Source organism: Cryptomeria japonica, chromosome 10, assembly GCF_030272615.1.
Source record: "Cryptomeria japonica chromosome 10, Sugi_1.0, whole genome shotgun sequence".
Classification (NCBI taxonomy): domain Eukaryota; kingdom Viridiplantae; phylum Streptophyta; class Pinopsida; order Cupressales; family Cupressaceae; genus Cryptomeria; species Cryptomeria japonica.
Window position 1 is genome coordinate 7,267,988 of NC_081414.1, and position 12,820 is coordinate 7,280,807.

General features: G+C 35.2%; 1 protein-coding gene across 4 annotated transcripts in view; it reads left to right on the forward strand.

Annotated features, from left to right (window-relative positions):
- Nucleotides 1–3,309: 3,309 nt before the first annotated feature.
- The window catches only part of LOC131069394 (probable DNA helicase MCM9), a 278,734-nt gene continuing 269,223 nt past the window's right edge, over nt 3,310–12,820 (forward strand). For 2 of the 4 annotated variants that reach the window (XM_058004790.2, XM_058004789.2), the window contains exons 1-3: nt 3,311–3,671; nt 3,755–3,857; nt 3,944–4,043. In XM_058004790.2, the coding sequence (XP_057860773.2) occupies nt 3,505–3,671; nt 3,755–3,857; nt 3,944–4,043 (370 nt within the window). In that variant the 5' untranslated portion in view covers nt 3,311–3,504. Of the gene's footprint in view, nt 3,672–3,754; nt 3,858–3,943; nt 4,044–12,820 lie in introns of all 4 variants that reach the window. The other 2 variants (XM_058004791.2, XM_058004788.2) reach the window with 2 other exon arrangements.

Consider the following 12,820-nt stretch of genomic DNA (forward strand, 5'->3'; position numbering starts at 1 on the left):
GTCTATCCGTAGACACCTAAAATTGTCCTGTTTAATTAAATAGATATTTTTATTTATTTAATTAGTTTTTACCCTAAGTCTTCTATTAATTAAATAAATCTTTATTTATTTAATTAATTCATTTATCCTTTTCTAAACCCTTCCCTATTTAAATAAATATTTTTATTTATTTAATTTATCTTTTCCTTAAAATTAAATAAATATTTTATTTATTTAATTGGTCCCTCTTCCTCTATTAATAAACTAAATCTTTATTTATTTAATTAATTCATTAGCTTTTTCCCTCCACAATACATGCCATTTATCTTACCTACCCCCTTCATATTTTATTATTTTTCTTACCTACCTTTTAATCCTAGCCGACCATTTATTTTTGCACCTCTTAATCTTATCCCTTCATTTCCTAAAGTGTCTTATATATAAGAGGATTCTTTTATCCTTCTAGTGGTAATGCATTTATCAAGCCTTCTTGCAATCAAGTTACTTTACAACCACAGTCCGATCTTTGTTAAGCTCTTGTGCACATACAAAATCTAAGAGCAAATATATCAAACAAGATCAATGGAGATAGGAGACAATGAAGATCAAACCCTACTTAGCATGTGAATGACATTATTGTTTTATATATTTATTTGCATGTTCTTAGGTTTCTTCATTGGTGCATGGTGAATGCTTTTTTTTGTAGAAATAGGATTTTTGTTGTAGTTGGATCTTTGTGGTTTTACAATAGTTTGTCATCATCATTTTTCACTGTATACACTATCTAACCCCCTTTTGTTGGTATTTGTAATCTAGCTTTGGAGTTACCACAGGCTGAAGTTGCATTTGTAGACGTAATAGGTATTTGAAGGAATCAAATGATTCCTCGCAACCGTTTGTACCACTAGAAGAAGCCTCTTACTTCTTATTTGTCTCTACAGTCACATTTTGAACATTATCCTTTTTAGGTTTGTTTTCTTCCTTTTCTTGTTCACCACCAACATTCACTATATCAATCTTTTCCTTTTCTCCTTCTCCTCTAGTATCAATATTTCCTTTTGCGTGTTCACCAAAACATCTTGCTGCACATTCCAATCAATATTGTCTAAAGGAGGGACACCCCTCATATATTTTTTGTGTCTTGTGTATCATTATCTAGAGGAGTCTCATTTGACAACTCAACATTACCACCAATCTCTATCATCGGTTCACCAAAAACAAACCTATCAATGTCTTTTATGTTAGAGATTTCTTCTAGATTAGTATCACTAGAAGGAACTTGTTTTTCTATAATTATTTCTCCCTCCTTCATCTCCTTCAATACTTTGATAGTAAACTTATGTCTCCTTTTGAATTCTCTATTTATCTTCTTCACTCATGCCTATAAGGGTGTTTACTCTTTGTTGTCTTCTCAATTCTTGTGACTGCCTCTATGTAATATTTACAATTTAATTCTCAAACAATGTAAGACCGACTTATTTTATAGGTTCTTCTCTTATTTCGCTTCTAACTTGACTGCATCATCTCTTTGCTCCATCAATGCACTTGTAATGGTCTCTGGAAGTTGGTATAAAATGTCACTCAAGGTCAAGTTACATTTAATTATGTACATTATAATTGCTTGTTCATTCAGATGTACCAAATTTGTTTCTTTTAGTGCCCCATGACATTCAATTGCATCTATATTCAAGGTTTCTTGCTCCAGAGGAGCCTTCTTTGTTTCCTTTGGCTCTCCTTTCAATATCCATTTTCCTTTATATTTCCTATTTGAGCTGCCTTCTCCTTCACTTTGTTTTCTCTTCTTGTCTCTTCTTCTCAACACAAAACCCTTTACTTATTCTTCTTCTTCTTCATCAATGTTAACCACTTTTATCTTTTCCTTTTTTGCTTGTTGCTCTTTCCAAGTGGTTTCTTCTTCCGAGATGTATACTCCTTATTAAGTTCAATAGTTGCAAATCTCTTTTTGCTTGGTGGATTTTATGTTGCTACAAAAGGTATAGGAAGAGTAGAAGTAGTAGTAGCAGACCTTCCAATTCTTCTAGGTGTAGATCGAGGAAAATCAGGAGGTTAATGCAGTTAGAAAACCAAGACCAAAGCATGCAACTTATCTAAGCTAACCACAACCAAAATAATATTCTTCTCATTTCAAAGAAAAAAGAAACAAATTAACTCTCTTTGAAGGCAACTTGTTGAAAATTGTGGACGAATACAAATATATTTGGCTTAATTTTCACAACAAACTCAATTAGGAAACATGTAGAGTAAAAAGAATGAAAGGGGATTGGAAACTATTGTACTCCATATATAATAGATTTTTTAAATATAGAGTTATGAGATTGAGAAACCATGAGAACATTTTTTGGCTTGCTTGTTACTTCAGTGATTCTCTATAGGTGTAAAATTTGGGGTAGCAGCATGTTAGATCGGAAGTGGAGACAAATTGAAAGAATGAACAAAAGCGTCGGATCACAAGCAACCTTAAAATTAATACTGTCATTCCTTATTAGATTTCATTAGCCGAGATAGGTACCTTCTCCCCAGAGTCATCGATGGTACTCCACTTATTAAGTTACCTATAAAAGGTCTAAAGTATGGAGAACCATCCTTGGCCTAAGCTAATTGTGGAAGACGAGCTAACTAGAAGAAAGAACACATGGATTAAACAAATTGACAAATGTATGAAGAAGTGGGATGTTAATATGCATGATTGTCTAAACACAAATGAGGAAATTAAAAAGTATGTGAAAGATATAAACAAAACAAATAAGGCGAAAAAAAACTTACTATATTAGAAAATTTAACCCCATGGAGGACAATGAAGCAAAATCATACGTAGGAGTAAATATTAAATGGAAAGGAAAATATGTTAACAACCCAATTAAAAGTTAGTTCTGATCATATTATATGTGAAATCAACAAATGGATGGTACTTTAAAAAGAGTGGGTGAAAAAATATGTTGATTTCGCAATAAGAGAATGGTGGAGACAAAATGACACTTTGTCATAGAGTGCTCAACGCATAGAAACATTTGTGCCAACTATGAAGATACCTTTCAAGTTAATGATTTAAGGTTGAACAAGATTGCAAACTTCATCATCAAAATTCACTGCTGAAAATCTGATCTCAAAAAAAGTTTACAAACTTTATAAAATTTCTTTATTGAAAGATTATGTGTTGCTCTTAGATCCCATAAACTCCTTTAACCTCATAGATTTTATTAAATTCTCTCTTTTATTCATTTAATGTTAGTCTGATCTTATTTTTTTTGAAACAACACCGTTTTTGTCAAGAAAACGTTAGCCTCCTCTTAAGGTTTGAACATACATTCTCATTGGGTGGTTTTGCCTCCACACGTCACATATGTTCTTAAATGGTCTTTCTTTAAAGACAAGTCAGCTACGCAAACAGTTATGAAAATGAAACAGGTTGAAAGAGCATTTAAATTCCCGCCTTGCAGAAGGAGGAGAAGAGAGAGTGCATCAAATTTTTCCTCTTGAAGCGGTGGGCGAAGTCTGGTGGTTGACATGGGAAGGGGTTTTGGCGATGGCAAAGGAGAAGACGGCGACTTCGTTGTTGTCCAGGAAGACTATATCCACGCATTCCAGCAGTTCCTAATAAATCACCATCTAGAAGCTTTGGAAGCCATTCTTCTTGCGGAGGATGATACGCTTCATTATCCTCTACAAGTCGAGTAAGCTTAGCTAAACTGTTCGTAAAATGCGCTTTAATGCACACAATTTATGGCATTATTCTTAATTGCATTTTATCATCCAGCTTTGCAGAGCTTCTGGAAGCAAGCCCTCCTTTGGCCAATCTCATTTACACTCAACCCGCCAGGTTCTTGCCCCTTTTTGACAATGCTGCTCGTTTAGCTCAGGTTGTAGACCTTGTCTTTAGCAGTTCAAAATTTTAGGGATTTGATAATAATAAGTATTTGCTGAAACCTATTAAATTTGCCTCCAGAGTGTGGTTCTTGAAGCGCACAAACACATTGAGAATATGTCCGTTAAGGGAAATGTTCATGTTCGTCTTGACGTGAATGGTTCTGCTATGGACTGCCCGGGTAACGTGCTGCATTTATTATCGCTCTGCTTATATTTACTTATTTCTTTATCTTTAAGGATTACAGTGTTTGATTCTTTTATTTTTTTATTTTATAGGCTGTCAAAAGTTGAGTTTGTTTTTTAAGTCACGGCCAAGCAATATCCACTTTGGTTAACAGTAAACTGAATCTTGCCAATTACCTACTCCTGGAATACTCTATACCAGTTACTATTGTTGCCTTAACCTTCTTTGATCATTATTTGACTCTTACTCATAGTCTTAAGATGGCTATTGATGCACCTGATACGAACAGGTGTTTACTGTCCATTAATTTTTTTCCCTGAATTTCAATTAACTCGTCTCCTCTAAACAGGTAAGATGTACACGAAGGCTTAATCCTAGGTCATGGTGTTTCTTCTCTAAAAAACAGTTGCCTTAAATTAATTCATCCCCTAAATTTCAGGGAGATTGTACAATCGTACTAAATCCGGATGATGATATTGATCTCTTTGCATTGCCTGTAGACCATGACCTACCAAACCATTCTTATCTTTCCTATAGTTTCAAAGTTAAGTTTAATATCACTACTAAATTTTAACCATTAAAATCAGATCTGAAAATGATAAAACAACTTTAGACCATTTATAACAAATCACCACACACAATGATAACTAGTCTTCAGCACATTAACACAAAAATGCACCAGAAACCCTTAGAAATAATTAGATTTATGCATCGAAAGAGATCTAATACAGCTGTTCACCACCAGTAGCGACAACAAAATATAAATTGGAGCACAAACTGCAAATTGTACATAAAATCAATAGAAACTAGCAGACTAGTCAACATTGAAATTGCACTAAATGAAATTGAAATGCTTGCAAACTATATGTATGATTTTTTTGTTTTTTTGCATCAAATTGGAATGTTATGATAGTCATTACAACGTCTGCAGCAGCTCATACAAAACTTGAAACAATAGCAACCAAGCTACTGGAAGAAATATTGATAATCTTACTGGAATTTCACTCGAATCACTACCAACCTGCACCCACATGAAATGTGATTGCTATAGCTTGAAGGAAAGGTCTTAAGCACTGATATACCAACAAATTACACACCACACAACAACAACAACACCTATAGAAAATCTGAAAACCAAATTGCTGAAATGTCCCATTTTGGACAGGGTTGGGTAAATTAAATATTATATAATTTTCTAGGCTTAAAAGTATTAAATTATTTAATATTATGCTTCAAGTATAATTGAAATAATATTAAATAATTTTTAAGTGAATGAATAATGGGAAAGGAAGGTAACTGAAAAGGAATGGCATATTAATGTCTATTGGGATTGATGAAGATATGCATTGGATTAATAATTCCTTTTCAGTTTTTATTTGGGAGTTTCTCGAATTTCGTGTTCTCGGGATGGGAGCCCGAGGAAGCCATTTTCGGCAGTGCGAGATCTGTCCTAGGTGGTTGGAGAAGGATCAATCAGGTTCTGCATTGGAGATTAATGTTTGGCTTTACTGAAATTGATGAAGTCTTCCAGAAGATCAATTACAGTCATTCAGTGAATTGCAGGTCAGATGTGAATATTAATCGGATATTATTGTATTGATTTTGTTGTGAAGATGAGAGTCAGTGCGTTGGATTTATTGTAAGTTTTCGATTTTGCCATCTTATTTTATCAGCACTCTCAGAACAACTCATAAGTCTGATTGGAGAAGAAGTAGCCTAATCGCATCAGGATATTTGTTTATATTATACTTTTTTGTGTGAATTGGGAGCTAATATTTCTTTAGGTGATATTTGAAGGAATCGCTAAAAAGCAAATATATATATGTGGCAGGGAGTTATTGGGAAGATGTAATGTCCCAGACTAAGAAATTTGTGAAATTAAATTAAATTTGCATCAAGGGACAGAAAATTATAATTCACTTCTTATTCCAAACCCTCATATAATTAACCTTTCCAAATAAACTGAAATACCCACAAAGATTTAGCAAGCAATCTCACAATCTATGCACCTGATTTGTAGATCTGACTGTCAAATCGATCTAGAAATTCACCAAACTTAACATGCAAGTTGAATTTCAAATCATTCTCAATAAATAACATATTATTGCTGTAATAAATTGCTGCTAATAGCATTCATACAATCCAAAGTGCTGCAGACAAAATGATGCTCAAATTTGGAACCAAAATCTCACTGCAAACTACACTATCTCACCAATAACTTATAATAACTCCATGCATGAGTTCAAAATGATAAATAATAGCAAAGTACATGATATTTCCTTAAAACCGTGGCCTCAAGGCTGACATTAACTTTTGCAACACATGCAAACTTAAAACTAAGGAAACCTCCGCCATTCAGCACAGTGATAACCTCTAACATGAGATTGTTCAATGGTATTCTTTGACTACCGTCCTCAGAACACTTGGTAATCCTCTGACTCCCGCCTTAGATCACATTGGAAACCATGAACATCCTGTCCAAAAGTCTCCTTCTTCACTGGTTTATTGGCCACTGAAGAAACAAGCAAATCTTAGCCAAAATCTGCAACAAGAATGATTCCAAATGGAGCCAAATCCATGCATATATGAAACCACTTTCAAACTTAAATTTGGTGCCCAAAACCACCTCTCGAAATGGAGGAAACTTGCATGAAATGGAAATAATCATTTTTGGCAACTTAGATAAGAATCCATTACAAAGACATTAGTTGCCAAATTGCCCAAAGATGCCAAGGAAACTTTTCGAAAACATGCACTACTAGCCAGCTTTCCAAAGCCAACAAGTTGCTTCTCAAATTAAAGCTCAAAATAATAAGTTACTAATTTAACACTGTTTGTTGTAAGAAATATGAATTTGCAACAACAAACAAATATTAAATTAATAATATTTCCCAAACTATCATATGATCCTTATATACTATTTTGGGATGGTTGGGCTTACTATTTCTGGATTTCCCTTTTGAAAAAGGGACATGACAAGTCCTCCCTTCCTAAAATTGCTTGTCCTCAAGCAATTGCAAACATGTAACTCCGAAATTTTGATGCCAAAATGACCTGTCATGACAAATTGCATACCAAACCTTGATTTTACATAAATTAAATGTTCCATATTCTTTCTATGCATCCCGAAGAGACTTTGTGAGGTGTAACCATGTTGATTTGATTGGTTGTGGCTATATTCAATGAATAACCAAAGTGCCCATGCAATTAGTTTCAATTTTCCTCCCATCAAAAACTTATCTTCCCAAGCTTGACTTCCAAACTGAATTGATGCACAAACATTGAGCAACTTGTACCAAAGGCTCCTGATTCTTTTGATGATGTTGTGGATCTGATTTTTTCTACTATTAGGACTATTATAGCATTCACCATATCCACTATTACAACCTCTACACTTTTTGGAAACAAATCCTTCATCCACCTCTGCATTGCTGAGATACATATCACAAGAATACACAACATTAAACCCATACATTAGCTCAAACAGAGCAATTGTGTTTCCATCTTTATGGACTGATCTGCAATAGCAAATGCACATCACTGGAGCAGCCATTAGTATCACAAAACAAGAATATTCATTAAAAAACATTCTAGGTGCCCAAATTGCAGATGATATCTTATCTTGATGGAGAATAATGTATCTTCTATAATCATCCATCGATATATGTTTGACATTATTTACGAATGAAATGTTATGAGTTGCCCTTAACATTCTCCTCTTCATCTTTAGTTTTGGAAAGAGACACTCACTATCCATATGAAAAATGAATTTGTTTGCCTTCTTGTGATTATCATCTTGAAGCCTTTTCCAAAACTCATCATAGAAGCTATTGTGTGCATCACCCATGTGTATATCATCTCCTTCAATGGAGACTCCTATCATGAATATCCTCCAAAACAATGCCATGGTGGTTGTATTATTTTTCACCAACAATGATAACCTTCTTTTTGCAATGAAACCATATTTAAGTGCAACAAACTGTAGCTATTCAAAACAAGAGTTACCAATATCAACAATAAATTGATGATGCAATAATTACATAAGTGATCAACCTGAATAGTAAACCAGGGGCATCTTGAATGCACCCTTTGAGTCAAATTATTGTCATTTGTCAAATTTTGGTTTCTTTTGGTTTGATTGAGTCAATAAGGTCATATAAGACCATTGTGGGTCATTTAGGACCATTATCAAAAGATTTGGGTGATTAAAAGTCAAAAATGCAAAAATTGTCAATGTTGCTCAAAAAGTTGTCAAACAACTTTGTCAAAAAGTGTCAAAATAGTGTTTTGTTAAAAAAACTAATCAAAAGGTGGTTGAAAATAGTTGGAATTGATGGTAAATGTATAAAACTATAAATGTACCCTTCAAACTCGAATTTGTGGGTTGGAGAAGTTTGAATGAAAGAGATACATCATTTTTCACTACTTTTTCCTTGTAATTTCCTTGTAATAAATAACATATTATTGTTGTCATAAATTGCTGCTAATAGCATTCATACAATCCAAAGTGCTGCATACAAAATGATGCTCAAATCTGGAACCAAAATCTCACTGCAAACCTAAGTCATAGGATACGACGATTTTCATGGATTAGGTTCGAATTTAATCGAATTTCAAACTTCTATAAAAAAAACCGAATTTAATCGAATTTCCTCTATAAAGCACTGCTATCTGCCTCTAAACACAACTCAGCTGGTCGTGGGTATTCTTTGTATATGCTTTGTTTCTATTGGGTCATGGGTGTCTGCAACTGCTGGGTCGCCCTCGGATTTTCTCCAACAAGGGTTGCTATTTTGATAATTTATTAGAAGTATACATATATTTAAAAATAAACAAAATTATAGAAGGCGATTTTTATCCGAATTTTTTTTCAAATTTTTCTCTTGTCGAATTTCATCCGAATTTCATGGCTGTCGAATTCGAATTCGAATTCGAACCTTGTGACTTAGCTGCAAACTACACTATCTCACTGATAACTTCAAATAACTCCATGCATGAGTTCAAAATGATAAATAATAGCAAAGTACATGATATTTTCATAAAACCATGGCCTCAAGGCTGCCATTAACTTTTGCAACACATGCAAGCTTAAAACTAATGAAACCTCCACTATTCAGTATAGTGATAACCTCTAATATGAGATTATTCAATGGTATTCTTTGACTCCCTACCTTAGAACACCTGGTTATCCATTGACTCTCATCCTTAGATCACCTTGGAAACCATGAACATCCCGTCCAAAAGTCTCCTTCTCCACTGGTTTATCGGCCACTGTAAAAACAAGCAAAGCTTAGCCAAAATCTGCAACAAGAGTGATTCCAAATGGAGCTAAATCCATGCATATATGAAACCACTTTCAAACTTAAATTTGACGCTCAAAACCACCTTCGAAATGGAGGAAACTTGCATGAAATGGAAATAATCATTTTTGGCAACTTAGATAAGAATCCATTACAAAGACATTAGTTGCCAAATTGCAAAGGAAACTTTTCAAAAACATGCACTACTAGCCAACTTTCCAAAGCCAACAAGTTGCTTCTAAAATCAAAGCCCAAAATAATAAGTTACTAATTTAACATTGTTTGCTGTAAGAAATATGAATTCGCAACAACAAACAAATATTAAATTAATAATATTTCCCAAACTATCATATGATCCTTATTTACTATTTTGGGATGGTTGGGCTTACTATTTTTGATTTTTTTTTTGAAAAAGGGACATGACAGAAGATGGTGTTTTCATATTTTAATGTGGAATGGAATTTAGACTACTTGCAAAAAATGATTTAATTGCTAGATGGGTATCTTGGGCGAGTTAATATATGCCGAGTTTGACCATTCAAATAATGGCATGGAGAATCTCATTTAGCAAACGATGAATACTTTATATATGTTTGTGACTTCCATATTGTTGTCTGAGAGATTCGATTTCAGGCATGTGTGATTTTGTTGCTAGGGGGTGTTGCATTATGTTTGTTAATTGAATTAATATGTGTTCTGTTGTAAGCCATATTCATTAAACTGGTTATAATATTTTGAAACCTTCTGGGGTCGTGGTCATAAAGGAGGTTCTATGTATTGAGATTATATTTTCCTAAGTTAATAGTTAATGCTCAATCGTGTAATATATTGTATTTTAGAAACTTTCTATTTTGTAAATCTTTGTAATCTATTTATTGAGCGTTCTTGCTCATTGTTAATACAACAATTATTTTTTACCAATTACGTTTCCGTAATATGGTATCAGTGGTAGTTTTTTCCTGGGCGATTTGTTCTGAAAAAAAAAGGGTTTTTGGTGCGTGTTTCTTCTGCACCAGTCACGATTTTTTTATGCCCTAAATCGTGCACGATTTGTACGCGATGCTCTTCGCGATTTTATTTTCGTGCCCGATGTTTTTTTCCGTGTGCCTTTTTTTGCTTTTTTTCGTGCGTGCGGGTTTGGTTTTTTTTTCCAGCTCTGTAAATCGCGAAGAAGCTTCTGGTCTGTAGCTCGCGTGACGGATTTTTTCGTGCGTTTTTTCGTGTTCTTCTTTCGGCGACGAGAATTTTCTTTCAGCGGCTCCATAAAAATCTTTGACTTTGGCCCGTGTTTTTCCAGATTTATTGTCGCGATTTGCTTTTTTCGTGACTGTCTCTGCTATTTCTGACGAAGGGTTTTCTGGTTTGTGGGTTTCGTCTGCATCGTGACCCCTGCGTTTTTCGCAAACTCCTCTATGTGATCCTACGCGTCGGTTTTTGTGACTTTCTACAATTTTTTTTGCAGATTTTCTAAGTTTGGCGATGGCTAGGGTTGTAACCCCTATTTTCTGTGGTAAATATAAAATTTTTGACAGATCCAACTAGGGTTTTCTCAAAATCCTTAGATTTTCTAGTCGGAATAAATTTTAAACCTCAATTTCTTGGTGGGTTTTTTGAGATCTCAATTGGGTCATCGTCAAATTTTTCTAGGTGCATCATTTTCCGCGCCTTAATTTTTGAGCCGTCAGATCTACATTCTGATTTCAGATTCCTTGAGGGTTTTTCAAGAACTCTTTTGGGTCTTTGTTGGATTTTTTTTGGGTTAGCCATTTTTTCTTCGAAATCCTTGCCAATCGTACTTCCTCTTTTTCGAAGTCTGTACCTAATTTTGCCTATGTTTCAGATTCACACCTTTTCAGATTTTCTTGTCTTTTGTGCATTGGGAAACATGCAAAGATGGCGTCATTGACCAACTTGATGTTGGAAGGCAGTCAATGATTTAATGGCAAGAATTATAACACCTGGAAGCAGGGCATGCTAACTATTTTTGAATATCGCCATGTAGATGATCTTGTTTTGGGAAAAGAATCTCGTCCTTCTGCAGCCGGATCAGATCATGTCAAATTTGATGATCGCAATCGAGAAGTCATTCTTCTTTAGCTCTCTGTCAAGATGACTAGTTACCTCAGATTCCTTCTGGCAAATTAGCCTCAGAAATTTGGAAGCATCTGAAGGAATTGCATGAGACATCCGACAAAAGCCGAGTGTTCTTCTTGAAGAACCAGTTGTCCTCCATCATGATGTAAGAACGCATGTCCTTACAGGAGCATCTCACGAAGATTAAGGACATTCGAGATCAGCTCGAAGCTATTGGTCGGAAAATGAAGGAAGAGGATATGGTAGTAATAATCTTGAAAAGTCTACCAAAATCCTACGAGCACTTCATAGAGGCTTTCAACATTATGTCTACGAATGTTGATTTGAAATTTCCAGAGTTGTGCACCAAACTCCTATAGCAGGATCGCTGGAAACAACAGTTTGGTAGCGGTGCCACTTCGTCCTCCTCAGAGCAAGCATTTGCTGCCAATTCCTTTCACAAGGATAAAGGCAAATCTTAGTTATCTCAGTCCTCTTAGTAGAAGGGCTCTAGTTAGGCACAAGAAGGTTCGAAGAAGAAAAAGGTTCAGTGCAACTATTGTCACAAATATGGCCATATGATTAAGGATTGTCGAAATCAGATAGCTTCCGAACAACGGAAGCAGGGGGGGTCTCAGCCTAAAGCCAATGTCGCTGAGCACACAGAGCAAAAAGAGTTTGCCTTTTACGCCTTCATGGCTAAAAGACCTGCAGACCATGTGAAATCTTCTGCTTGGTATATTGATTTTGGTGCTTCTCGACATTTCACTAACAGGCGTGATTGGTTTACAAAATTTTCTCCCTATACTGATTCAGTTATTTTTGGAGGAGGTGGAGAGTGTACCGTTGTCGGCAAGCGCAACGTTCACATACAGTCTGGTGGGAGGAATCTCATAGTCCTCAATGTGTACTACGTTCCTGGCATAGAACTAAACCTTCTCTCTGTGAGTCAGATTATGCGACATTCTCCTCAGCTTGATGTCATCTTCAGTGCACATAAGTGTTCGATTGTTGATCGTGTGACACGCACTACAGTTGCTGTTGGTATTGAGGATCATGGTCTTTACAGACTTGTGGATACAGGTGATTCTCTTGAGCATGCCTTCGCAGCAAAATCCTCCTCTATCACCCGGCTATGGCATCAACTATATGGTCATCTGAACATTCATTACCTTGCTCAACTTGTTCGGGAAGATTTAGTACATGGCCTACTTGATATTCAAACTCAGAATCAACGAGTTTGTGAAGCTTGTGAAGCTGGGAAGCAGCACAGGACACCGTTCAAGGATGGTGACTCATGGCGAGCATCTAAGGTACTACAGTTGGTCCACGCTGATGTATGTGGTCCAATGAATACTCCTTCTGTTACTGGGTGCAGGTATTTCTTACTTTTTGTTGA